The sequence below is a fragment of the Sorex fumeus genome, unplaced genomic scaffold (genome assembly GCF_029834395.1).
Source record: "Sorex fumeus unplaced genomic scaffold, SorFum_2.1 ptg000199l, whole genome shotgun sequence".
Taxonomy (NCBI): domain Eukaryota; kingdom Metazoa; phylum Chordata; class Mammalia; order Eulipotyphla; family Soricidae; genus Sorex; species Sorex fumeus.
In genome coordinates, this window is record NW_026606256.1 from 2,010,751 (window position 1) to 2,038,233 (window position 27,483).

Consider the following 27,483-nt stretch of genomic DNA (forward strand, 5'->3'; position numbering starts at 1 on the left):
CCTGGATTTAATCCCCAGCATCCTGTAGGACCCCCCTATGCTGCTGGAGCGATTCCTGAGTGCAAGGCCGGGAGAAACCCCTGAGCACGCTGGGTACTGCCCAAAAAGCAAAAAAAGAAAAAAGGGAAAAAGAAGATCTGGCCAAGAGTATCTGGGGCCAGCCCAGCAGTGCAGCAATGGCCGGGCAAGCCTGAGGCCAGAAGCTGGATCCCGGGCACCACCCCCCTGATCAGATGAGCTCCCTGAGCGGGCAGCACTGCCATTGGCACCCCTGGTACCACCCCCCAAGCAGGCGGACTCCCCATCACCATAGCTGAGGGTGGGTGAGGGACGCAACCCCAACGCGTGGGCAATGCAACCAGGATGTGTGAGCACCGTACCCCGGGGTGTGACCCCGCAAGCACTAAGATCAAACTGTGTGTTCTGCTCCAGAGACCAGGAGGTGGACACAGCCCACAGGACCATAACAGAGTGTATGGTGCACTCCTGTGGGAATGCCACTTGGGGGGGGGAGGGGGAGGAAGGCAGGAAGGTAGGAAGGTAGGGAGGGAAGGAGGGAGGGAGGGAGGGAGGGATGGAGGAAGGAAGGAAGAGAGGGAGAGAGGGAGGGAGGGAGGGAGGGAAGGAGGAAAGAAGGAAGGAAGGAAGGAAGGAAGGAAGGAAGGAGGGAGGGAGGGAGGGAGGGAGGGAGGGAGGGAAGGGAGGGAGGGAAGAAGGAAGGAAGGAAGGAAGGAAGGAAGGAAGGAAGGAAGGAAGGAAGAGAGGAGGGAAGGAGGGAAGAAGGAACGAAGGAAAAGGGGAGGGAGGGAGGGAAGGAGGGAAGGAGGGAGGGAGGGAGGGAGGAAGGAAGGGAGGGAGGGAGGGAGGGAGGGAGGGAGGGAGGGGAGGAAGGAGGGAGGGAGGGAGGGAGAAAGGAAGGAAGGAAGGAAAGAAGGAAGGAAGGAAGGGAGGGAGGGAGGGAGGGAGGGAGGGAAGGAGGGAGGGAGGGAGGGAGGGAGGGAGGGAGGGTGGGGAAGGGAGGGATAGTTCAGCGCACCTGAGTTCAGTCCTCAGCACCGAACAGAGACAAAAGCTACAGGGTGCCTGGAGACACCTGGCACCAGGTCCCAGGCGCCGACAGCCCAAGCCTGAGCGTGAGCAGCAGAGCCTCGAGGCTCGGAGCTGAGCAAGGACAGGGGCCAGGGAGCGGCCGCTGAGCGCCAGGTAAGGGCCTTGGTTTTGCTGGTTTGGGTTTTGGACCACACCTGGTGGTGCTCGGAGCCTCCTGACTCGGCACTCAGGGGCCATTTGTGGGAGTCCGGGGGGACCATCTGGGGTGCCCGGGATTGAACCTGGGTCAGCCACATGCCAAGGCAGCGCCTGACCCTGTGCTGTCTCACCTGGCCTTGGCGCTCCGGCCAGGACACGTCTCTGGTGCGGCCCGTGGGTGCAGGCGGGGACTGCTCCGGGCCCTGGGAGTGACAGGGTTTGCAGAGGGGTCTGACTCGGGAGCAGGAGACCAAGCCCCTCACCAGCCTTGTCCAGTGTGGGGCTGAACCCAGAGGACTGGACTGGGGGGTGAGGGGGGCACTTACTGAGCTGCAGATTTGAGCTCAGAGGAAAGGCGGTGGAGGCGGGGAAGTGTCTCAGGGCTAGCGTGCTGGCCTGGAGTGAGGAGGTTCCATCCCTGACCACACGCGCGCGCACACACACACACATACACATGCACACACACATACACACATTTACATACACATACACAAACACATACACACGTATACACACACATACGCACACACATATACATACATACACATACGCACACACACAAACACATACACACATACACACAAGCAAACACACACATACATACATACACACATACACACAAACACACACATGCACACACACAAACACACACATGCAAACAATACACACACGCAAACATACACACAGAGATCTGTGCACAAACACGCACACACACATAAATTATGCACATGTCTGACAAAGCAGAAACTTTCCTCACGTATCATGCAAAAGAGTCTCCTGCCCCCGCGCCTGGCTGTCCTCGCCGGGGCCCCTTGGAGGCGAGCGGGTTGAGTTTCCCTCCCCGCCCTGACCAGGGCTCTGGCAGCCGAAGACCTCCAGAACCAGCCACCACCATGCTGAGACCACTCTCCACACGCACGAAGGTACCAGCAGAGGAACAAAGGCATGCGGGTCCCGGGACTGTGATCCCCAAGCCTGCTCGGATCGGGGCTGAGCATCCTCCACCCAGATCCTCCAAATTCCAGTAGGCAGGGGCCACACCCACCAACTGGCCCCCTGAAGCCATGTAATCCCATCAACAGCCAAGACTCAGAGACTATAAAACCCAGCTCCCGGAAGCGCGTGGCTGGAAGCGCGTGGCCGCACGACATCTTATTATCTCATTCTTGTTTTGGATAACCTGGCAGGCTACCGAATGTAACCTGCCCACACGGCAGAGTCTGGCAAACTCCCCGTGGCGTACCCAATATGCCAAATACCAGTAACAATGATGGGTCTCATTCTCCTAACCCTGAAAGAGCCTTGAATATGGCACTTTAAAAAAAAAAAAATCTCAGGGCTAGGACGAAGGAGACGTTACTGGGGCCTGCTCCAGGCAATCAACGAACAACAGGATGGTCATGATCATGCAAAAGCAGAGGCTGAGACAATCCTGAGTGCAGCTCCAGAAGTCTCCCTTGAGCATCTCTGGGTGTGGCCCAAAAACAAAACAAAAAGTAACGGAATAAAAGAGGCTGGCGAGTTAGTACAGAGGAGGGCAGCACTTGTCCACACACAGCTGGGGCTCCCAGCACCACTGATGCTCCCTTGAGCACTGCCAGGAGTGATCCCTGAGCATAGAAGCAGGAGGAAACCCTGAGCACTGTTGGGTGTGGCCCCACGCGCTCTCTCTCTCTCTCTCTCTCTCTCTCTCTCTGAGACACACACACACATACACACACACACACACACACACACACACACACCAAAAATAAGCAGGGTTTAAGGGCCAAAGAGCTTGTACAGTGGTTAGGGTGCTTGTTTTCACAAAGCCATCTGGTTTGATGTCAGTACCCCACATGCTCTCGCTAGGAGTGATTCCTGAGTGCAGACCCAGGAGTAACCCCTGAGCATCGCTGCGTATGTGGTCCCAAAAATAAGAAAACAAAACAAACAAAGCAGAGTTTAAGATTGAAGCCCAAGGGTGATGGAGACAGTTCAACAGGCCCAGTACATGTTCTATACAGGAGACCCAGGTTCAACGGATTTCCGGAATCATATGGTCCCCTGAGCACCACTGGGTGCAACCCCAGAGCACTGAGTCAGGAGTAATCCCCACATACCTCCACATGGGGCCCAGCCCCACTCCCCACCAAAAAAGCGTTCTAAAGATAGATGATCAACATTTGAATGTTATTCGCAATATAAAGTTTCATTTCGCTTTCAGTTAAAAATTGGGGTGGGGATGTAACTCAGTGGTAGGAACCATACATGGGCTTCGTATGCTTAAGACCCGGGGTCAATCCCCAGCTCCAAAAACCAAAAATAAAAACCCAAGGACCCAAAAACAAAATGGGGAATAAACATTCTCACCCCTTGTAGCACTACCCACAAGAGTCCAAATCTAGAAACAACTCAAGGGTCCAAGATAGGTGACTGGAGAAAGAAACTATAGTCTAAATACACAATGGAATATTACTTGGTCATAAGAAAAGATAATGGGGGCTGGAGCAATAGCACAGCAGGTAGGGCGTTTGCCTTGCACGCGGCCGACTGTGTTCGATTCCCAGCATCCCATATGGTCCCCTGAGCACCACCAGGGGTAATTCCTGAGTGCAGAGCCAGGAGTAACCCATGTGCATTGCCGGGTGTGACCCAAAAAAACAAAAAAAAAAAAAGAAAGAAAGAAAAGATAAGGTCAGTATATTTGCTTCTACATGGAGGGACCTGGAGAGCCTCATGCTGAGTGAAGTTGGTTGGAGGGAGGGAATGACACAGAAGATTTTTCATATGCGAGAAATAAACATAATATGGGCCTGGAGGCCGCCCTAAAAGCCTCCATCCCTCCCAGAGAGCCCGGCAAGCTACCGAGAGTATCCCGCCCACACGGCAAAGCCTGGCAAGCCACCCATGGCGTATTCGATATGCCAAAAACAGTAACAATAACGGGACTCGTTCCCCTGACGCTGAAAGAGCCCCTAATACGCCATTGGGCTACGCTAGCACGCGACAGGGACAAATGGAGTCGTTACTGGCACCTGCTTGAGCAAATCAGTGATTAACAGGATGACAAGTGATACCAGTGAGACAAGTGGGGCTGGAGCGATAGCACAGCGGGTAGGGCATCTGCCTTGCACGCAGCCGACTGTGTTCGATTCCCAGCATCCCACATGGTCCCCTGAGCACCGCCAGGAGTAATTCCTGAATGCAGAGCCAGGAGGAACCCCTGTGGATCACCAGGTGTGACCCAAAAAGAAAAAAATAATAATAAAATAAAATAAACATAATGGGGGGGCTGGTGTGATAGCACAGCGGGTAGGGCTGTTGCATTGCATGCGGTCGATTCGGGGTTCAAACCAGGGCATCCCATAGGGTCCCCTGAGCTCTGCCAGGAGTAATTCCTGTGCACAAAACCAGGAGTAACTCCTGAGCAGTCATGGGTGTGACCCAAAAAGCAGAAAAAAAAAAAAGAAAAGAAGAAGAAACATAATGGTGGACTAAAAAATACCTGGAGAGAATGGAAAGAAAGAACATGAGAGCTGGCCTGCAGTAGAAAACATGCCACTTGTGGGGCTGAAGCGATAGCACAGCGGGTAGGGCATCTGCCTTGCACGCAGCCAACATGGCCGACACAGGTTCGATTCCCAGCATCCCATATGGTCCCCCGAGCACCGCCAGGAGCAATTCCTGAGTGCATGAGCCAGGAGTAACCCCTGAGCATTGCCGGGTGTGACCCAAAAAGCAAAAAAAAAAAAAAAAAGATGCCACTTGAGGGGGTGGGATAGGGCAGAGAGGGACAATAAACATGGTGAAGGGAAGCATTCAGCAAGGAGAGGAGGTGTGGCTGAACAGTGGGAAAGTTAGATATGACAAAGGTGTCAAAGTGTCACTTGATATTAGAAGCAAGGGAGGGTGCTTGCCAGACGTGAGCCTGACCAGGTCAGATTCCCCAGGACCCTATCTGGCCCCTGAGCTTGGCCAGAAGTGACCCCTGATACTGGTGATGGGATTGGTGTTCGGAAATTGTGTACCTGCACCTTGATTATAAATAATTTTGTAAATCACGGGATCTCAATAAAAATAAATAAAAATAAATATTGTGAAATGCTATGTATGACAAAGGTGTGATGTATCCCTATTAGCAAAAGACTTGTAAACCCCAACACAAAAACTGATAAAAAATGCAAAAGAAAAGAAAAAACTGATTTCATTAGAAAAGGACCTGTCGTAGAAGCAGACTGGTAGGTGGGAGGCAGTCGGGGGTGGGCGCATTGGTGGAGGGACTGGAAACTGAAACAGTGTGTGGGGGCTGGAGCGACAGCACAGCGGGTAGGGTGTTTGCCTTGCATGCGGCCAACCTGGGTTCGATTCCCAGCATCCCATATCTTCCCCCGAGTACCGCCAGGGCTAATTTCTGAGTGCATGAGCCAGGAGTAACCCCTGTGCAACGCCGAGTACAACCCAAAAAGCAAAGAAGAAAAAAAGAAAAAGAAAAAAGAAACTGTGTGCCTGAAATCTAATCATGAATAACTTCGTAATTTCATTTTCATTCATTCATTCATCATCCTGTTATTCGTCGATTGCCTCGAGCAGGCCCCAGTAACGTCTCTTTCATCCTAGCCCTGAGATTATATTCAAGGCTCTTTAGGAGAATGAGACCCATCATTGTTACTGGTATTTGGCATATTGGGTACGCCACGGGGAGTTTGCCAGACTCTGCCCTGTAATTTCATGGTGTCTAAATTAAGAAAATAATAATCATCATCATCAGGGGTGCAGGATCTCCTACCAGCAAGGGACGGTGTCTGTCAGGTGTGAGGCACCATTTCCGTTCCCCAGGGACGCAGCAGACAAGGATGCAGGGGAGAAGAGTCATCTCTGCGCTCTCATTCTTGTGCTCCCTCCTGACACTGGTCGGCTTCACTCCCAGCTTCTCAGTGCGCTTGGTTTGGGCCTTGAGCCACACCCGGCAGTGCTCAGGACACCCTGTGGGTGTGGGGGATGGAACCCGGAATCTCTGCATGGACCACCAACACCCTACCCACTGTGCTATCCGTCTGCCTCATCCTTTGCGGTCACAAAAGCCCCTATACTTTGCCCCTCTCCCTTCATACTCCTTTCCCCGCCCCATCCCCCCCCCCCCAGGGCCTTTTGAGTCAAACACAGAGATGCTCAGAGGTTACTCCAGCTCTGCACTCAGGAATTATACCTGGCGGTGTTTGAGACCTTATGGGATGTCGGGGGTCGAATCTGCCCAGCCGTGTGTAAAGCAAAAGCCACTGTGTTATCACTCCAGTCCCTCACCCCGGTCACATTCCTATCCTTTGAGCCCATAGGTTGGTTCATTATGCAATGAGCAATTCTGTCGGGACTGGATGTCACTCAGCATGCCAGGCCCAGGGCCACTCAGGGGCCACTGTGTACCCTCCACATTCATGGGGTGAGGGTAGGGGACAACCATTGTGCCAGGTGTCCTGGGCATCCCTTAATCCGTCCTGGTGTGCACTGTTTGCTGCTGGGCCTCTGCCTCCTAGCAACATCCTCAGAGGGTTCAATCCCCGGCATCCCATCGGGTCCCCTGAGCTCTGCCAGGAGTAATTCCTGAGTGCAGAGCAGGAGTAAGCTCTGAGCACTGCTGGGTGTGACCCAAAAAGCCAAAAATAAAAATAAAATAAAGGAAGGAAGAAAGAAAAGAAAAAGAAACATAATGGTGGGTGGACTGATAAATTCCCAGAAACAACCAAGAGCACCTGTGACCATCTGACACCAAACAGTTTGAACCGTCTAGCTTCTAGGCCCACGGATAGCAGGGCGGGCACCTGCCTTGCATGTGGTCACCTCGGGCTCAATCCCCAGAATCCCATACGGTCCCTTGAGCCCCGCTGCCAGTGATCCCTGAGCTCAAAGCCAGAAATAAACCCTGAGCATCACCAGGTGCCTCCCCAAAGCGAAAGCAAAGAAGTTCTGATCTTGGGCCAGGGAAACGGTTGAGTCTGCTGGAACACCTGCTTTGCATGCCGGAGGACAGGATTGGAGACCAGCACCCCACGAGCAGCCCCTGAGTGCCCCTCGATGTTGCCCCCCTAAAATCAAAGTTCTCTTCCCTCCCCAGGGTAAACGGTTGGCACCCAAACGCCACGAGCCCCCAGCTTGCACAGTCTCTGAGCCCCGGACAGACGTGTACACCAGGCGATGAGAGGTCTACACCGGGTGATGGCTGAGTGTTGGCTGGCTGCACTGGGCCACTGCGTTCTCCTCCCCGGGATCAAGCGAGGGTGGGGCACGGAGCGGGAGGGTTCTGCGCCCTCCCTGGCCCAGCCCAATTCCTGCGGCCACTTCACCCTGCCCGGCGGTGCTGCAGGTCGCCTGCACCAGCAAGAGCAAACAAGGAGCGCGGCTGGCAGAGCCCAGTCGAGTGTCCCGCTCCCGGGATTCCAGCCCAGAGGACCCTGGTCCCCGCCCTCCACTCCGGGCCCGGCCCTCTGCTGGCCACCGCCCGTCCTCCAGGTCCTCGGGGAGCGAGCACGGCGTCTCCTCCAGCTCCGTACTGGGATCTGGGCGGTTCTCGGCGGGAAAACTGAGATCCCTTCTCCGGGCATCGGCACCCCACTAGGCTGAGGCTTCAGAACCCCACGTCCCTCGCTCGCAGACGTCCAGAAACCCGTCCCCGCTGGGCGGTGCCCGCGGCCGAGGCCCTGAAAGATGAATGAAAGGAGGCGGCTCAGGGGAGCGGGGCTCGAGGCGCCGCATCTCGAGGCCAGGGGCGGAGCGTCACCGAATGCGAAGCGGGGATAGGGCAGGGCGACGCGGGGGGGCGTGGATAAGAGGCGTGGGCGGGGCGCCGCAGTGGCGCGGGCGGGGATAGGGCGGGGCGGGAGGAGGGCGGGCCCGCGGGCGGGGGCGGGGCGCCGCAGCGGCGCGGGCGGGGATAGGGCGGGACTGCGCGGCGGGGGCGGGGCGCCGCAGCGGCGCGGGCGGGGATAGGGCGGGGCGGGGCGAGGGCGGGCGCCGCAGCGGCGCGGGGCGGGGACCGGGCGGGCCGGGGCGGGGCCGCGCAGGGCAGTTCCCGCCGGCCCGCCCCCGTGCCGCAGCCCCGACGCCCCGCCTCCGCCCGCTCCCTGTCCAGGCCGCCGCGGCGCCGCGCCGGGGCCGGAGCCGGTGTCCAGCCCCGAGCCCGCCCGCGCCCGGCCCCCCGGGCCCGGCCCGCGCTCTGCGCCTCCGCGTCCCGGGGCCGGTGGCGGCCGCGGGGAGCTCGCGGGGCCCGGGCCGCCCCCCGCCCCAGCCCGCCGGGCCCCGCCCCCCGCCGAGTGCATGAGGTTGACGCTACTTTGTTGCACCTGGAGGGAAGAACGTATGGGAGAGGAAGGTGCGCGGGCCGGGGACACGGGCCGGGGGGCGGCCGGGGGGCACCGGGCGGGGGCGCACGGGGGCGGGGGGTCGGGCCGGGCCGCCGTGGAGGCCGGGTCTGCCGCGAGGCCGCGCCCCTGTCTGCTCGGGGATGAGCTCGCCCGACCGAGCCCGCAGGCCCCTCCCCGACCCGCACTCCCCCCACCCCGTCCCCGCCCTGGCGCTGGGTGGGCTGCACCCCCCGCGGACGGAGAGCCCCCCCCCCCCCAGCCCGCTCCCTTCATCGGCGACCCCCGGGTGCAGTTCCGGACACCCGCGACCCGGGCTCGCCCGTGAGACACCCGGCCTGGGAAGAAAGAGGCGCTGGGAAGCCGCAGCCCTGGGTCGGTGACCTTGAGCCAGGCGCTGCCAGCCAGGCCTCAGTTTCCCTGGCTGGACAGTAGAGGACCCCGAGATTGCGCCTCCCCCCTATACTGGGATCTTGGGGGGTCCTGATAGGCAGGGTACAGATTTGCCTCCGGCGGGGCGTCATGGCGGGGGGAGGGGGGAAATCCTGGGGTAGGGAACCCCTACCCTACTCTGCAACTCCCCTCCCAGCCCCTCAGCTCCTTCACCCCTACAAGGCCCAAAGCTGGGCTGCGGCTCCCTCGGTTAAGATCCACACCACGTCCCCAGCTGGAGGCAGGGACAAGGCCTCTTTGTCCACCTTTAACCATGGGGGTCCCCACAGTCTTAGATGTCTCTGGGCAGCCCCTCCCCACCCCCCCACCACTTTATCATCACTGCACCTCACAGAGGGACCGGCCTGGGACCCTCACCTTCTCCGGGGCTCCGTCCCCCCTTGTTCAGGAAGAGAGGAGGTGGAGGGACCCTCCAGGGCCCGGCAGAGTCTGATGACTAAGCGTGCCTGGTGGCTGTGGGGCAGGTGCCAGGCCTCTGCGCTGACTTTCGGGAGGGAGGCCCTGCTCTGCAGCGCTGCCCTGTGCTGGGGGGCCAGCCCCGCTGGACTTCAGGGCACCCCGAGCCAGCCCTGCCCAGTCCCTCCTCCTGGGCAGGGATGAGGCAGCTGGAGTGATAGCAGTGTCCCTTCCACATCGCTTCCAAATCCTGCTGCTCGTCCTCTCCCTGTTCACCTTGCCCGACCCTGAAGAGTGCTATGGCCACAGGGTGGACACTCGATCCTCTCTCCACTTACATCCGGGGAAACCGAGGCCCTGACAGGCTGGCTCACTCCAGCGTCTCTGCATGGTCTCGGACCCACATACCCTGCACTGAACCCCGGTGGCCCGGTGGAGTGCACACCAGGCTTGGACGGGAGCAGGGGGGCTGGCGGGGCACCCCCCACCCCGAGCAGGGTCCTGACGCTCTCCACCCCTGCAGGAAGTGAGCTGCCCGTGTGTGCGAGCTGCGGCCACAGGATCTACGACGGCCAGTACCTCCAGGCCCTGGACGCTGACTGGCACGCCGACTGCTTCAGGTACAGAGGGCATGGCCTGGCCTCCAGTACCGTTTCCTGGCATGTCTGCGGCCTCAGTTTCCCCGCCCGTAAAAGGCATTCCAGGGGTCAGGGAGATAGCTCAGAGGGAGGTCCCGGGTTTGGGTTCCGTCCTGGACACCACCCAGTCCCCTGGGCAAGGCTGGGTGTGACCTCCAGAAACCACAGCCGCAAAGGCATCTGCACTCGAAGCTCCTTAGGGCCACTTGATTCATGTTCTAGACCTCCAGGAGAGGAGGAGGGTGAGGGATCGTCGCCACTGCTTCAGCCCGTGTCCCCAGGCCCGGCAAGGGCAGAGGGAGGAGATGGCAGGCCCGACCCACTGCCTCCAGCAGCTCCTGCGAGGGACCCAGCAAGCGGTGGCTCCTGGCCTGGCCCCAGAGACGGCCCTGAGGCGTAGCCTGGCCCTTCCCTCCCAGACTTGGCCAGCACAGGGCCTGGCCTGAACCTGGGCCAGGGCGGGCAGCCTCGCCGAGCATCGGCAGTTTCCGGGGAAGATTGACCCTCTGCAGGCCCGGGGTGGAACTGAGCTGGCCGGCCCAGTAGGCAAGCAGCTGGTCTTCAGAGAGACGGGGAAGGAGTCGCCGGTGGCCAGGCAGGCACTGGGCAGGGCGGAAGGGCTGAACTGGTGGCGGGCGGCGTACACCGCTGTCAGCATTTTTTTCTTTTCTTTTTTGTTTTGTCTTTGGGCCAGACCTGGCAATGCTCGGGGCTTACTCCTGGCTCTGCACTCAGGAAATCGGGCCTGGCGGGGCTCAGAGGACCCTGTAGGATACCAGGGATCGAACCCAGGTCAGCTCTGTGCAAGGCAAATTCCCTCCGGCTGTCCTGTTGCTCCAGTCCCGACCATTTCCCCTTTCTAAGGTCCTCACGTCCTGTCTAGCTGGACACAGTCAAGCTCCTGTATCTGGAGCCACTGTCTCCAACCCCAGCCCCCCCCCCCACGTGCCCAAAACCTCGGACGCTCCAGACCCCAAAACTGTGGCAACGTTTATAAAGTGGGCGAGTTCTGATCATCCGCAGGCCATGAGAGCGAAGTGGCACAGCTGTGGCGGCCTCTGTTTGTCTATCCGTCTGTCTGTCGGTGTACCTGTGCAGTCTGCTTTGGGTCTGCTCTGAAAAGCATCTCCCTGTACATGACTTGGGGGGCCCCATGGGCAGCGAAATGGGGATCCAAGGGTCTTCCCCGCGGGCTGCTTCCCTCGTTGGCGTTCAGAGGGGGCAGTTCCCTGCAAGCAGTCACACAGCACCATTGGGGGCATTGGGAGGTGGGTTGAGGGGTACGGATCCCTTCTCTAGGCAGAGTTGGGGAGATGGGGACCCCTCAGAGAAGAGGGGTGGTCTGTTTGCTCCAAAATAGCAGGTTATGTGGAAGCCCTGGGGGGGGGCCAGCTTGAGGGGGTGAGACGATGGGGACATGGGGGGGAGGGGAGTTGGGGAGGGAGGGACAGACATAGGAGTTCAGGGGTCTGCCCGGAAGGCCACCTGAGGACAGCAGCCCTGGGGGGGAGCTCTCGGGCACAAAGTGGCCATGGTGGCCTAGGACCTGTCATGTGGGCGTCCATGCGCCCCGGGCCGTATCCTGTCTCCCCTGGTTTGCTGGGGAGAAGGGGAGAGACCCCGAGAACCAGCCAGAGCCCAGCCCGGCCCCACTTCCTGCAGAGGGGAGAGCCAGCGAATCCGGGGCGAGCTGTGGGCCTGGGGCCCCGCCCCGGCCTTGTACTGGGAGGCAGGTACCACTTGAGAGGGCACTGAGAGAAAACTCCAGAACCCCAGAGATAGGCTAGCAGGGAAGGCCTTGCCTTGCACGTGGCCAACTCAGGTTCTCTGCCCAGCACCCCGTAGGGTCCCCTGCACCTCGCCAGAAGTCATACCTGAGTGCAGAGGTCGAGAGTCCTCTGCCCCTCCCCCAAAAGAGAGAAATCCTGGAGAGAATGTGGGGCCGGGGTGGGAGGGCCGTCCCACCACCAGAGGAGGGATGCAGTGGCAGGGTGCGCCCCGAGCTTCAGCTTCGTAGGGGCCCTTACCCTCCAGTGCTGGCAGTGGGGGGCGGGGGCAGACCAGAGGGAGAAGCTTGTTCGAGAGGCTGCCCCCATCCTGTGGCTCCCACAGAGCTGCTGGCTCAGTGGGGAGGGGTGCACCCACAGTGCTCACCCACGGACGGCGAGAGGGGCCACGTGGCCATGTTTCTGTTCTCTGTCCCTTGGCACAGCCGGATGCTCTGAAAATGGGGTGAAGCCAGGCTTCACCCGCTGAGCCCCTTCCCTCCAGCGATGGGGGGTGGTGGGGGTCCCCTGTGGCCTCTCGGCGCCTGCGGTGCACCCAGGAGGCTGCCAGAGCTCTCCTCTCCAGGGACCGAGGGAGACAGACCACCGGCTTGGCGGAGGGCAGGCCAGAGCTGGGGGCCCTTTCATTCAAGACTGTGCCCCAAATGGGAATGGCCCCCTGTCCCCTGCCCCCTGGGGGCAGCCCTGGACGAGACCGCAGGGCTCAGGCTTGTCCCTAGGCCCTGGGGAGGAGCATGGTGGCGCCTCCTGGGAGTGCACAGCACCCAGTGGCCACGCCACCCACCTGCCGGCCCAGACTTCCGGCCAGCTCCGACCACGAGCTCAGGCTCTGACCACGAGCTCCTCTGCCCGCCTTCCTGCGGCCCCGCCCCCTGTGGTGTGCTCCAGCCGGGGAGTGCAGGGCAGCACCACCCCCCCATCCCGGAGAGCAGCCCAGGATGCTGGCCAAGAGAAGGGCTCCCCTTCCCAGAAGGGCCAGGTGAGTGGGGACCCCCCCCTGTCTCCCAGTGGCCCCTGTGAGACCAGGCAGAGGCCCCCACCTGCTGGCTACTGGGCAGAACTGAAACTCGGGTCTCTGCCGGCACCGGTTAAGGGCAGTGGGTGGCCCCGAGCTTCTGAGCTGTTAGCTCTGCTCGCCAGCCCGTCACTGAGGCTGTTCCTGCCACTTTTGGGGTCCCACCCCAGTTCTTCATGGCCATCTCTGCTCTCTCGGGAACACCAGCCGGCCCCTGAATCCCTCTGGCTAGGGCTCCCCTCCCCTGTGACCTGTCCCCGGGACCCCTCTGGGTGGGGGCACCCCAGAGGTCAGGCCTGTGTCTGCTCCTGGCCAGGTGCGGCGCCCAGGGTGGAGGGGATGGCCGGGATGGTCAGGAGGAGGGCCCTGTGTGTACTGGTCAGTAAAGGCACAGACCACCCATCCCCAAGACCCCCTTCTCTGAGTGGAGGCCAAGCAGGATCTGGCAGTGCAGGAGGTAGGTGTGGGGGGAACCCCGACTGTGGGGTCCACTCTGGGTCCCCAGGACCGCAGGGAGCTCCAGGCTAACGGCAGAGACCAGGGAACCCACCAATGTGAAAGGAGGATCGGGGGGGGCAGTGGGGAGACCCCGGCGGCCTCTGAGCTCCCTATGGCCTGGGAACTGGATGCAGGCACTCAGGAGGCCAGAGGGCTGGGGGTCCCCAGAACAAGCAGCAGGTGGCCAGGATACGAGACTCCCCCCCCAGGAGAGGGGGCGCTTCCTGCAGCTTGTCAGCCAGCACTGGGGAGCTGGGGGCCCGCTGGGGGCCGGGGTGTGGTGTTCCTGGCTGCGTGTCTGCCCCTGGAGAAGGCGGCAGGTGAATCCCCCCCACCAGCCCCGGCCTAAGGGGGGCTCTGGTGGAGTGAGGGACTGACACCTACACGCCTCCCCCCTCCCCTCGCACCCCACCGCCAGAGGCGGCCCGTCTGGAGTGGGGGGGGGCGCGGGGGAGGTGACATCATGCTCAGCTGGTCCTGCCTCCACTTCCGCAGCCGCCTCTGTCCCGGGAGATCTCCAGAGGCTCTCCACACCCCAGCCTCCCTGTGCCCCCACACTGGTCCCTCTGACCATCCGGGCACACACACTCGGGCACACACACACTCGCCCCTGCGCTGGGCTGACAGGTCCCGCCCCTCCCGGCCCAGACAATGGGGAAGTCTCTTAAAGGGGCCGCGTCCTGTATCCTGGCGGGCACCAAGCAGGCCGACTGCTGCCTGCCCCAAGTCCTGGAAGGGACAGTCTCACCCAGGTCCCTGCTGCCCCGCTGGCCTGGGGATGAAATGACCTGAGTGATTTCCCTACTGAACAGAGCAGAGCCCACCTCTCTCTCATACACACACACACACACACACACACACACACACACCCTGTGTCTCTTGAGTTTCGCATCTGTGCATCACACCTCCTTGGCGCCCCCATACCAGGCCTGGAGATCTGGTCTTTTTATTTAATGATTTTTGGCCCACACCTGGCAGTGCTCAGGGGTGACTCCTGGCTCAGTGCTCAGGGATCACTTGTGACCAGATTCAGAGGACCGTACATGGGGCATGGGGACAGAACCTGGTTCAGCTGTGTGCAAGGCCAGTGCCCTACCTGCTGTTCTATCTGGTCTTTCTCCCTTCTGCTTTTGTGCCCCAACACCCTCACCCCCCTTGCGGAAGGACTTTGTTGGTTTCTGTCTTGTACCAGTGCTGGGACTCGAACCCGGGTCTCAGATGTGCAGGGCACATCCATCCCTCGACCCCTGCCTGTGAGGGGCGGCACCTGGCTGGGGTTTGGGAATTAGAAGCATCCCCAGCTCCCCAGCTGAGGGCACAGAATAGCTGGGGGGGGAGCGGAGCCATGGTCTTGGCAGCCACACCCGGCAGTGCTCAGGGCCTGCTCCTGTCTCTGTTCTCAGGGATCACTCCTGGTGCTGCTCCGGGAACTCTCTGGGGTGCTAGGGATCGAACCCAGGTCAGCCACATGCTGACATGCACCCTCCCCACTGTCATACCCGCACCCCAGCTCAGCCTCGTGGCTCAGAGAATGGGAAGGGGCCCCCGTAGGCGCCCCCGGCTAGGGCCAGCTCACCACCCTGCCTTGCTGGGACACAAGAAGCCGGGCTCAGGGGCAGGCCCTCCCATCCCTGACGGAGACTCAGCCAGGCCCTTGGGGTGCGGGTGCCTCCTGCCAGGGGCATTGGGGGCGCCCCTGCCCCCTCTGCCATGCTCAGGGCTGGACGGAGGGGCCTGCACCATCAGGACCAAGCAGAGGGCAGAGGGCCGGGAGAGGAGAGCCTGCACAGCTGGACACGGAGTGCTGGACCTGGGGGATGGAGTCCAGGACTGGGGAGGTTGGCCCGCCCGGGGGTGCCCGGCAGAGGCCTGAGTGCCAGCCCCCCGCAGGTGCTGTGAGTGCGGCGTGGCGCTGGCCCAGCAGTACTACGAGAAGGATGGCCAGCTCTTCTGCAAGAAGGACTACTGGGCGCGCCACGGCGAGTCGTGCCACGGCTGCTCCGAGCACATCACCAAGGGGCTGGTCATGGTGAGTCCTGGGATCCCCCCCCCACTCCCGGCCCGCGCCCACCTCCGGCCCCACCTGGGAGGGCCATGCTCAACTGCGCCCCACGCCCGCAGGTCGCCGGGGAGCTGAAGTACCACCCCGAGTGCTTCATCTGCCTCACGTGCGGGACCTTCATCGGGGACGGGGACACATACACGCTGGTGGAGCACTCCCGGCTGTACTGGTGAGTCCGAAGCCCCCGTTCTCAGAATGCGTCGGGGTGGCTCCCCTGCCGGCCGCTCGCGCTTGACCTCAAGTCTGCAGGCCCCTCACTGACCAACTGGCCACACGGCTGGGAGCCCCCAGCCCCCCAGGCTCCGCAAGGCACTCCCAGCTCCTCAACATGCAGAAGAGCCTCCCCATCACACTCCAGCCCCATGAAGAGACTCAGGGGCAGGCCCACAGGGCCCCGGACACGTGCCCACCACACACACACAAACCCCACATGTATACACTCATGTCAAACACCCCACGTGCATGCGTGCCCACCACACACACACACACACATATACACACACGCACGTACGCACACTCCATCCCCAGCCCTCCAGAGCTTCTCGGGCCCCCTCTGTGCCGTATTGGAGGTACCATGTGCCCCCCCACCCCCGACAGTGCTCAGCGCCTCGTCTCTTGAGCCCACTCCTGAGTCCGCGGCATGAAGCCTGGGGCCGGGGGCGGGGGCAAAGGGGCATGGTGGTGGGCATGAAGAGCAGGGCCAGAGCACTGCTGCCCCTCCCTTCCCTCCCTTCCCCCCACCCAACACCCCTCCTCCCCACCTCTCCCCGCTGCTCCGAGGGTCTAGAGAACCAGACCTGAGCCAGCCTCGTCCACCCAGCACAGCACCCAGACCCCAGTGCCCCTGGTCAGTGAGGGGAGCCGGGGGCCGCACTCACACCCTGTCCTTCCCCCCCCCCACCGGCCCGCAGTGGACACTGCTACTACCAGACCGTCGTGACCCCCGTCATCGAGCAGATCCTGCCCGACTCCCCCGGCTCCCACCTGCCCCACACCGTGACCCTCGTGTCCATCCCCGCCTCCGCACACGGCAAGCGGGGCCTGTCCGTGTCCATCGACCCCCCGCACGGCGCCCCGGGTTGTGGCCCCGAGCACAGCCACACGGTCCGGGTGCAGGGGTGAGTGCGGGCCCCGGAGGGAGGGGCGGCGGAGGGGGTGAGTCCGAGCGCCTGCCCCGCTGGTCCTGAGAACCTCGCACGTCCCCCGGGGGCCGCTCACAGCAGGACCCCGGAGTCCCCCCACCTCCGACAGCCCCCCTCCAGGTTCCAGGGAAGAGCCCCTGACTGTGCGCGCCCACGTTGGCAGCAAGGGGAACTGATTTCCCCGTGTGGTTTCAAAGTCTGTGGGCAGAACTGTGGCAACTTGAAGCGGTTCCGGTCTGAGCCGCCAGCTCCTGGCTCTCCCAGCCCCAGGCCCCTCAGCACTGCTCGCTCGAGGGCTGGCTGGAGTGCTGTCATCCCACACCGCCCGGCCCACACACCAAACCGTCCAGGCCAGTTGGCCACTGGGTACTGGCAGGAAGGGTCCCCAGGCCCCCGGAGGACCACTTGGGAGACTCGGCGCCACCCGCTCCAGAAGTGACCCCTGAGTACTCCTGAGGGTGACCCTGAAACGGAGAAGGGGCCTTGGGAGCCTACAGCGACCGTGCCTGCCTTGGTCTGGGCCGAGCCACTGCCCTGAGATGCCCTGGCATTTTGTTTGTTTGGGGGCGGGGGGGGCACACCTGGCAGTGCTCAGGGGACCCTACCAGATGCCGGGGATAGAATGCAGGTCAGCCAGATGTGAGGCAAACACCCTCCCTGCCGGGCTCTCTCCAGGACCACCCCACCCCCCGTGTCCTTCTCCCAACCTGGTGCCCTGGGCTTTAGTTTCCTGCCGGCTTCAGGGCGCAGACAGGGCCACCGCTGGGCAGGGTCTGACCTCACTGTGCTCTCAGAGTGGACCCAGGCTGCATGAGCCCGGATGTGAAGAATGCCATCCACGTGGGGGACCGGGTGCTGGAGATTAATGGCACACCCATCCGCAACGTGCCCCTGGACGAGGTAGGGCCCCCGCCTGTCCACCCCCACCGTGCCCCTGGACGGGGTCGGTCCCCGCCTGCTGACCCCCCACCACCAAGCCCCCTGCCCCACTGCTCACCCCGGCCCTGCCCTCCCCAGATTGACCTGCTGATCCAAGAGACCAGCCGCCTGCTGCAGCTGACACTCGAGCATGACCCCCACGACACGCTGGCCCCCGGCCTGGGCCCCGAGCCCAGCCCCCTGGCCTCCCCAGCCCCCACGTCCGGCGGGGAGGCGGGCAGCGTGACCCGGCAGAAGCCCGTCCTGTGAGTTGGCCCAGAGGTTCCCGGGAACTGGGTTCGTGGTGTGGGGAGGAGGCACCCCAGGAACTGGTCAGTGTCCATCAGGCTGGGACTCGGGGTGTCACTGGCGAGGATGCAGTCCTGAGCGTCGGCATCTGTGGGGCGCCTGGGCTGACGGGGGGGTTCTGGGGGGCCCTGAGGGGGCAAAGGATGGAGGGGCACCGGGCAGAAGTGACAGGCATGGCTCCCGTGGGCCTGTGACGGGGTTCCAGTGCCCCTGGCACGTGTTCCCTGTGTGGAAGTGTCCCTGGGACTGGGGACATTAGCACGCCGTCCAGGGATGCCCATGGGAAGGGTCGGGCATGTGCCCTTCCCTTTCGTGGGGCACTGGGAAGGACCTCAGGCGGCAGCCTGGGACTCTGGGGTCTCTGTGGGACCACTGAGGGTCTCTCTTTCTGGATCTGCTGGGCCAATGCCGGGAGAGGAAGTCGGGGACCCGCTGGCCCGCGTCCGTGCCCGCCTCACCCTGGCGCTGTGCCCACAGGAGGAGCTGCAGCATCGACACGTCCCCGGGAGCTGCCCCGTCGGCCTCCCCCCGCAAGGACCTTGGCCGCTCCGAGTCCCTGCGGGTGGTCTGCCGGCCACACCGCATCTTCCGGCCCTCCGACCTCATCCACGGGGAGGTGTTGGGCAAGGGCTGCTTCGGCCAAGCCATCAAGGTAGGGGGCGACCTTCCGGAGAGGGGTGTCGGCTACCGGAGCCCCGCCCACTCTCCCCCCCACGGACTCTCCTTGAGCTATGGGGGAGGGGAGTGCACCCACAGAGAGGCCCGGACAGGATGCAGAGGGGACTGTGGGAGTGACCCCAGGCAGGGGAGGGTGGCTGGCCGGCCCCCCAGGGCCCGTTCGTCCTGGGTCCTGACAAAGGTTGGCTGCTCCGCCTCCTGCTGGCTAAGCCCAGGATTAGGCAGAGCCAGGGACATCTCCCAGCGGGCAGCCTGGTGGGCATGACCCTGTCCATCCTGCTGGAAGCCCACTGGGGGCCTGTGGGTGCTGAGCCCATTTCCTGGGCTGGGAGCGAATGCAGATTCCCAGGGCAGGGGCATGACCGCAGGAAACACGAGGGGTCCCCGCGTTCCCGTGCAGGTGACTCACCGGGAGACAGGCGAGGTGATGGTGATGAAGGAACTGATCCGCTTCGACGAGGAGACGCAGAGGACGTTCCTCAAGGAGGTCAGCGGCTGGCCGGGATCCTGGGACACAAGCACACAGCAGGGCTGTGGGGGGGATTCTGGGATGATGGGGGTGGGGCGGGGGAGGGAACCGTGCGGCCAGGGGGCGACGGAGCAAGGCCTGGTCTTCCTGCGCCCCTCCAGGTGAAAGTCATGCGCTGCCTGGAGCACCCCAACGTGCTGCGGTTCATCGGGGTCCTCTACAAGGACAAGCGGCTCAACTTCATCACCGAGTACATCAAGGGCGGCACCCTCCGGGGCATCATCAAGAGCATGGTGAGTGCTCCCCGCCGCTCCTCCCCGTTTTTGGTTTCTGTTTCTCTGTTCGGTTTGGGGGGGGCCACACTCAGGGCTGACTCCTTGCTCTGGGCTCACGGATCACTCCGGCAGAGCTCAGGGGACCATATGGGGTGCTGGGGCTGGAACCCAGGCTGGCCTTGTGTGGTGTGTGGGGTGGGGGGCTGACTGCTCTACTGACACCCCCCCACCCCCAGAATGAGATTTCAAAAGTGTTGGCGCTTTGCTCTGCACTAAGCTGACCCGGATTCTGTCCCTGGCCTTGTGTTTAGTCTCCTCAGCACAAGCAGAAGTGACCCCTGAGCACAGAGCCGGGGATAATAATCCCTGAACACCCCCAGATGAGGCACAAACAAACAAAATTTTTTTAAATAATGAAAGCACTAGCAGGGCACCTCTAGAATCCTGGTGCCTCTAGCCGGTCCCTAGGGACCCTGGGCTCACCCAGAGCCTGGCCCCAGGTTCTCTCCAGCACCTGCTGCCCAGGGGTGCTCCCTGGAGCGGTTCCCCACAGGCTCATCCCATGAGACTCCTCCAGGGACACCACGGTGGAGCAGGAGTGAGAAACACGGATGACACCACTCTCCCTGGGGGCTGAGAGGCGGGGCCTTCCCCTGCTCCCCCCATCCCCCCCTTCCTGCAGCACGGAACCGGCCCAGTCCCACCCCTGCTCCTCACGTGATTCCCTGCCCAGAAGCAGGTTCTGATTTTAAAATGGGGTCTAAGCACGAACGCGTGGGATTCTGTAGAAGCTAAATACAGCAGTTTTCCCTGGAGGTGGTGGCTGGAGCTTGGAGGAGGGACCCTCCTGTTTGCGACTGTTTTATTAGAGAACTGGGGTTACCCCGCCCACACCCCTTAGAAGCCAGCAGTTGTTGGGGCTGGAGCAATAGCACAGCGGATAGGGCGTTTGCCTTGCACGTGGTCGACCCGGGTTCCATTCCCAGCATCCCATATGGTTCCCCGAGCACCGCCAGGAGGAATTCCTGAGTGCAGAGCCAGGAGGAACAACTGCACATTGCCGGGTGTAACCCAAAAAGCAAAAAGAAAAAGAAAAAAAAAGAAATCAGAAACACCCCGCCCCTGCCCGCCCTGCCCTGCCATGCTCACCCCTCCACCCTCTGCATCCCCAGGACAGCCAGTACCCCTGGGCCCAGAGGGTGGGCTTCGCCAAGGACATTGCTTCCGGCATGGTGAGTGACCCTGCCTGCAAACCCGCCCTCCACCACTAGCCCCGCAGCCTTGGGGGTGGTGGGGCAGAGCACATGCTGCCCCCTGACCTCCATGTCCCCACCCCCAGGCCTACCTCCACTCCATGAACATCATCCACCGGGACCTCAACTCACACAACTGCCTGGTCCGCGAGGTGAGCCGCCGGCCCGTCCCCCTGCTGCTCCCTGGGGAGCGGGTGGGAATCAGCCCGGGCTAGGTGGGAAACAGGGGACTCAGGGAAACAGGAGTCTGAGTCCCCATGTCCCGGAGTGACATGGCCTACGTGTACTTCGGGCCCCCTGAGGCACTGGGCCGTGGGTCCAAGGGTCCGGCCATGCAGGTGGGTCCTTGGGGACCCTTAGGGACGGTGATGGCGACCCCAGACAGCCCACCGAGCAGCTTCTTGCCTTTCACAGCCAGACACGCACACCCTGTGGCCAAGAAAATGAATCTCCAAGTCCAGGAAGCAAGTCCCAAATCAAAGTATCGGCAGGGTTGGATCCTTCTAGAAGCGCCGAGGGGAGGGGAAGGGGCCTGGAGTGACAGTCGGGTACTGGCCTCACGCACCACAGGCTCACGCACTGCAGGCACAGGGCCGAACTTGGCCCCAGAGCCCCACCTGGGGTGGCCCCAAGCCCAGAGCCAGGAGTAAGCCTTGAACACCCACGTGTCGCCCCAAACAAAGGCTCCGTGGGCAAGGGTGGCCTCACCACTCCAGTGGGCACCCCCACCCTTTGTGTTGGGGTTTCGTCCGAACCCTGCTGGCACGACACCAGCTCTTCCATAGAGCCTCCCCCCTTCCAAGGACGCACAGAGGAGGCTGGCCAGGTCTGGGCAGAAGGGATGACAAGGTCTACTTGCTCAGCGTGCCTGTCCTCTGGGAGCTCCCAACGGGCTCCGCCAGAGGCCCAGGGAGGAAGGCAGCAACGTGCAGAGGGTCCCTTTAGGAGCCTAGTAGGACTCCCCAGGACCAAACCCAGCAGGGTCACTGGGCAGCTTTCCCGCCTTCCCTGGTTGGCTGGAAGGGGGGAGGGGCGGGTCTGTGTGGGTGGGGCTGGGGAGGGAGGGGCCTGTGGGTGAGGGGCGGGGCTTTGGTGGATAGGGGAGGGGTGGGGCCGGCGAGGGGCAGGCCTTTTGGGAGGGGTGGGGGCTGTATTGGGTGGGGCTGGGGAAGGAGAGGCCTTGGTGGATGGAGCAAGGAGAGGGGTGGGCCTTGTGGGAGGGGCCTGTGTGGGTGGGGAGGGAGGAGGCCTTGGTAGGCGGGACAAGGGATGGGCGGGGCTTGTGGTGGGGCTAGGGAGGGCGGGGCCTTGGTGGGGAGGGGAGGGGCAGGACTTGTGGGAGGGGTGAGGGCTGTGTGGGTGGGGCTGGGGAGGAGGGGCCTTGACGGGAGGGGCGGGCCTTGTGGGAGGGGCCTTGTGAGTGGGGAGGGGTAGGGCCGCATGGGTGGGGCTGAAGGAGGGGCGGGGCCAGAGGCAGCGTGGGGAGGGCCGGGCCGGGTAAGGCCAGGCCTCAGACAGGAGCTCCAGGTGACAGGGACTGTCCCGTCTGCCCTCCCAGAACAAGAACGTGGTGGTCGCCGACTTCGGGCTGGCTCGGCTCATGGTGGACGAGAAGACACAGCCCGAGGACCTGCGCAGCCTCAAGAAGCCAGACCGTAAGAAGCGCTACACGGTGGTGGGCAACCCCTACTGGATGGCACCCGAGATGATCAACGGTGAGGCCCCGGCTGCCAGAGCCCCTCGGCTCCAGGCGCGCAGCGGGGTGGGAGCCCTGGGTGGGACCCCCACCATGCAGGGCCCCCCAGCTCACCCCAGGGTCGGTGTGACCCACAGATCCACAGGGAAACAGAAACAGCCACAGACCCTCCTGAGGTTCTGGAGGGCGAGTCTAGGGCAGGGTCCCTAGCTGGAATGGGCATCTGCGGGTGCGTCCAGCCTGGGGGCAGGTGATCTCTTCCAGCCTCCGTCTCCACCCGGGGTGCCCCTTTTCTCTGCCTGCCACCTCTCCACTCTTTCCCTCGGGGCTTAGTGGCAACATTCGCAGCATCAGCAGCACCCCGATAATCCGGATCCCTCGTTCTTGGGGTTCAGGGATGGGCATGAACAGCTGGGGCCGGTCAGCCTGCCACCCCGCGTTTGTGTTGGCCTTTCATGGTCAGGTGATGGCCACACATGGACCCCTGAGCCCTGTGCTAACCAGTCAGCATGGAGGGGCGGGAGCAGCCTACCCTGCGGGCAGGACTTAGCCCTCTCTCCTGTGGGTCCCGTGGGGCTGGGCCAGGGCTTGTGAAGGGGTCAGCATGTATCCTCTGCTAGTGCCCAGGTGTGGTCATGACCAAGTAGCCACGGCCGCTGACCGCACAATGGGTTGATGTTTACTGTAGTAGACCCGGAATGCGCAGGCACTGGCCCCACAAATGGAAACTCAGTTATACCTTTTTTTCTTTCTTTTTTTTTTCTTTTGGCCACAGCCGGCGGTGCTCTGGGCTTACTCCTGGCTCTGTGCTCAGGGATCACTCCTGGTGGGGCTCCAGGAGCCACGTCAGGTGCTGGGGACTGAACCCAGGTTGGCCACACACATGGCAAGCGCCCTCCCTGCTTCACTATTACTCCCCTTATTTCCCCCCCTCCCCTACCACGTGAATCTTTTGTTGTTCTTGGTTTTGGTTCTCTGGGGTGACTCCTGCCCAGAAGTGCTCAGGGGTTACTTCTGGCTGTGCACTCAGGAATCACTCCCTGTGGTGCTCAGAGGATCCAATGGGATGATGCTGGGGATCCAACCACTGTCAGTTGCGTGCAAGGCAAGGGTCCTCCCCACTGTCTATGGCTCCAGCCCCCCTTTGTTCCTTTTGATCTCCTCAACCACCTCCCCGGCTGCAAGTGTATGTGTGTATACAAGTGTGAGTACGGGTGTGCGTGAGTGTGTGTGCATGTGAGTACATGCGTGAGTGTGTGTGTGCAAGTGAGTGCCTGTGTGTGTGAGTGCGTGTGTGTGTGCGTGCGTGCAAGTGCCTGTGGGTGTACATGTGAGTACAAGTGTGAGTGCGTGTGTGCAAGTGAGTGCCAGTTTGTGTGAGTGCCTGTTTGCCCGAGGGTATGTGAGTTGTGTGTGTGTGCATACACAAGTGCACGTGTGAGTGCCTGTGTGTGCGAGTGCACGTGTATGTGAGTGGCTGTGTGCGCGAGTGTATGTGCACGGGTGTATGTGAGTGCATATGTGTGTGCAAGTGAGCGTGAGTGTGTGAGTGTGAGTGCCTGTGTGTGCATGAGTCCTGTGTGCGCGAGTGGATGTGAATGTGTGCGTGCATGTGCAAGTGCGTGTGAGTGTGGGTGCGTGTTTGTGCACATGTGAGTGTGTGCATGTAGTGTGTATGCATGTGTTCTTTTTGTTGTTGTTGTTTCTTTTTGGGTCACATCCAGCAATGCACAGGGGTTACTCCTGGCTCTGCACACAATTACTCCTGGCAGTGCTTGGGGTACCGTATGGGATACTGGGATTCGAACCCGGGTCATCCACGTGCCAGGCAAACGCCCTACCCGCCGCGCTATCACTCCAGCCCCCGTGCATGTGTTCTGTCCTGTGATCGCAGAGATCAGGAATGTTTGCCTTCCCTGGTTTCGAGTGCTCCCTAGCAGGGTGCCGGGCCTCGGGCCGTCTCACATGTACCTGGCATGCTTGTCACCGCCTCTTGGGCCTAGGACCCCCATCTCTCTGCACCTCGTGACCTGGGAAGGAGCCCAGGCTGGTCCCCTGTGAAGGGAGCCAGAGGGAGGTTCCTGGAGGGCGAGAGAACCCCAGCCCTGGGCCCCGAGCCCCCTCAGCCCCTGCCAGGTTGCCTGCAGGCTCAGGCCGTTTGTGTCACCTGTGCTGAAGCCACCACCACTCACCCAGGCCCAGGCCCACTGGCCTGTCCCCCCACATTCTGGAATCCCACAGCACACACTGCACCTGGTGTCCTCAGCAGCCGAGCCCTCACTGCCTATGTCAGGGGCTCCCGGCCACTCCCGCTCCCCTCTGTGACCGGGCTGGCCCCCTCCTGCGTTCCCGTCCCCAGGCTTGGCCCCGCTCACAGCCGCTCTCTCCCGCAGGCCGGAGCTACGACGAGAAGGTGGACGTCTTCTCCTTTGGAATTGTCCTGTGTGAGGTGGGTGGAAGGGGGGGCTGGGGGGCTGCCGGCGCATACCCCTGGGACCACTCCGCTGCCCGCGTGCCCCAGCTCTTGGGGCGCCTAGTGACTGCTGGGCCTGGTGCTGGACAGATCATTGGGCGGGTGAACGCTGACCCCGACTACCTGCCCCGCACCATGGACTTCGGCCTCAACGTCCGGGGCTTCCTGGACCGCTACTGCCCCCCCAGCTGCCCTCCGAGCTTCTTCCCCATAACCGTGCGCTGCTGCGATTTGGACCCTGAGAAGAGGTGAGTGGGGTGGGGGCGGGGCTCGTGCTGGGGGCGGGGCAGCTGGTCTCCCAAACCAGAAACAGTTGGGTCCACCAGGACCCACCGACCCCGCCCCCCCCACACCCCCAGGCCCTCCTTTGTGAAGCTGGAGCAGTGGCTGGAGACCCTCCGTCTGCACCTGGCCGCCCACCTGCCGCTGGGACCACAGCTGGAGCAGCTGGACAGGGGCTTCTGGGAGACGTACCGGCGTGGCGAGAGCACCCTGCCTGCCCACCCCGAGGTGCCCGACTGAGTCCCCCGCGGGTGGTGGCCGCTGGAACCGAAGCCCCGCCCCTCCCCCTCCCGCCTGCGCACCCACCATGGGCTCCAAGGGGGGGCCAGCATCCCACTTTCTTGCATGGGGGGAGGGGCTGTGAGCCGCACCCCATGCCCACCGCCCCAATGTCCGGCATCCCCCTCCCCTACCTCCCGGCCGCCACCCCCACCCCGGCCAGCTCTTTTGGGGGGCAGGAAGGCAGGAGTGGCAGAGAAGGACCTCGTCCCGGGTGCCACCAGGGGGCCCCCACCCCCAGGTGCTTAGGTAGCAGCAGGTATGGATCATTCTCCAGTCCTGCCCCCCCCACACTGTGGGGGTTCCCCCCTCCCCCTTGCTCTGGGTCATTTCATTTCTTTATTGAAGCCACTTTAGTGAGAAGCAGGTACCAGGCCTCAGGGTAAAGGCGGAGACCCCCGCGGGGCAGCAGCCGGAGGCGAGCTCGAGGCTGGCTCGTAGCTGGGGGCCCACCAGCATCGCAGCCCCACGTTCATCTCAGTCCCCCCCACCCCCCGCCGGGCCCCCAGCCCGCCCCCACCCCTGGGTTCTTTCTGTGTAATCTATTTTTTAAGAAGAGTTTGTATTATTTTTTCATACGGCTGCCACAGCAGCTGCCGGGAGCTTGAGGGGGGGGTCTTCTTTTGGGGGGGAGGGCGGGGGTGGGGGGGCCATTCTCTCACTTTGCCTCACCTCGAACATCCGGGAAGTATTAAAACTGTGAAGCCTCTCGGCATGCTCGGATCCTGGAACCTGAGTCCGGACAGGCCCCGCAGCCGGGCAGCGGGCAGCTCCGCCAGGACCCCAGCTGCCCGCGTGCCGCACCCACACAGTTCAATAAAGATTCCGTCCTCCCCTCGGTCGTGGCCTGGGTCTGTGGGGCGGCGGAGGGGTGCCCAGGGTCCAGGTGGGGTACAGCAATACACGAAGCTTTGGCGGCACTGAGGGTGGTCGCACGGGGTGCAGCGTGCAAGACGAACACCCTCCCCACGGTCCTGTTGCTCTAGAGCTCAGGGTAAACACAGGGGGCCGATTCCTGCCTGGGTACTCCAGAGTAACTCCTGGTAGTGCTCAGGGGGCCCTATGGGATGCCAGGAATCGAACCCGGGTTGGCCGCAAGCAAGGCAAGCGTCCTCCCCACTGTTCTATCGCTCCTCCAGCCCCATGTTGCTTTTTCATTAAGCATTTGATAAAGCCAAAAGGATCTAGACGAAGAGGGAGCCACGCACAACTTCAAGTTTTGGGACTTGGGGGCTGGAGCGCTAGCAGAGCGGGCAGGGCGTTTGCTTTGCACGGGGCCGACCCCAGGTTCAATTCCCAGCATCCCATAGGGTCCCCCGAGCACCACCAGGAGTAATTCCTGAGTGCATGAGCCAGGAGTAACCCCTGTGCATCGCCGGGTGTGACCCAAATAGTACACAAATAAATAAAGGACAGATCTGGAGGAAAGAGCTGGCAGACTTAGAATCGAATCCACCAAATGTGACTGGGCATGAGGCCCTTGCTGGTGTCCACTGAGCATGTGGCCTACAAAAGGAGAGTAAAGACCCCCCTCAAGTCACACAGGACAGCAGGGCGGGGCGCTACCTTTCGTGCGCCTGACCCGGGTTCGATCCCTGACATCCAGGAGTGATCCCCGAGCGCAGAGCCAGGGGTAACCCCCGAACATCACCAGGGAGGCCCCAAAACAAAGACCACTCCGCACTACTTCTGCTGCCTTCCCCCCCCCCCCCCCCCAGCCCCGTGCTGATGCTGCATGTTCGGGAATCTTCTCTGGGGCTTTTGGCTCTTTCACTTCCTGTTTCAGGCTCATCCCACTGGTGGCGGCACCCAGGAGCTGCTGCTTTTCAGGGCTGAGCTTCAAGCTGCCCTGAGCACACCCACCCCACCCGGTCTCACCAAGGCGTCTGGCCACAGCCTGGGTGTGTCCCCCCCATGCTGTCGGGGATGCTGGGAGCGTCCGCGCATGGAGTCCTATGCGTGGGGAGCCTGGGTTTCCCCCCCTCCCCCCCCCACCCCGTCTCTCCAGGGTGAACGCTGAGTCATACAGTGACTTGAACGTTTTGAGGAACTGCCAAGCAGGGCCGGCGTGTGCGCTGTTCTCTGTTCCATCCACGGAGACCAGGCTTCCCCACGTCCCTGCTCCACACGGATATTCATTTTCTTTTGCACAGTGACTGACACCCTGGGACCAGAGAGGGTTCAGCAGGAGGGCGCTCGCCTTGTACGTGGCTGACCCGGTTCGATCCCTGGCATCCCAGAGGGTGCCCTGAACCTCACCAGGAGTAATGCCCAAGTG

The 27,483-nt window shown here is 62.2% G+C and overlaps 1 protein-coding gene across 1 annotated transcript; it reads left to right on the forward strand.

Annotated features, from left to right (window-relative positions):
- Positions 1–8,438: 8,438 nt before the first annotated feature.
- Positions 8,439–26,043, forward strand: LIMK1 (LIM domain kinase 1). The gene is made up of 16 exons (XM_056108202.1): positions 8,439–8,593; positions 9,955–10,051; positions 15,260–15,398; positions 15,491–15,600; positions 16,343–16,549; positions 17,368–17,473; positions 17,591–17,757; positions 18,278–18,452; positions 18,879–18,965; positions 19,109–19,240; positions 20,395–20,454; positions 20,562–20,627; positions 22,034–22,190; positions 24,565–24,620; positions 24,735–24,892; positions 25,004–26,043. Exons 1-16 carry the CDS (start codon positions 8,539–8,541, stop codon positions 25,164–25,166), a joined length of 1,935 nt encoding a protein of 644 aa, XP_055964177.1. The 5' UTR covers positions 8,439–8,538; the 3' UTR covers positions 25,167–26,043.
- Positions 26,044–27,483: the final 1,440 nt, after the last annotated feature.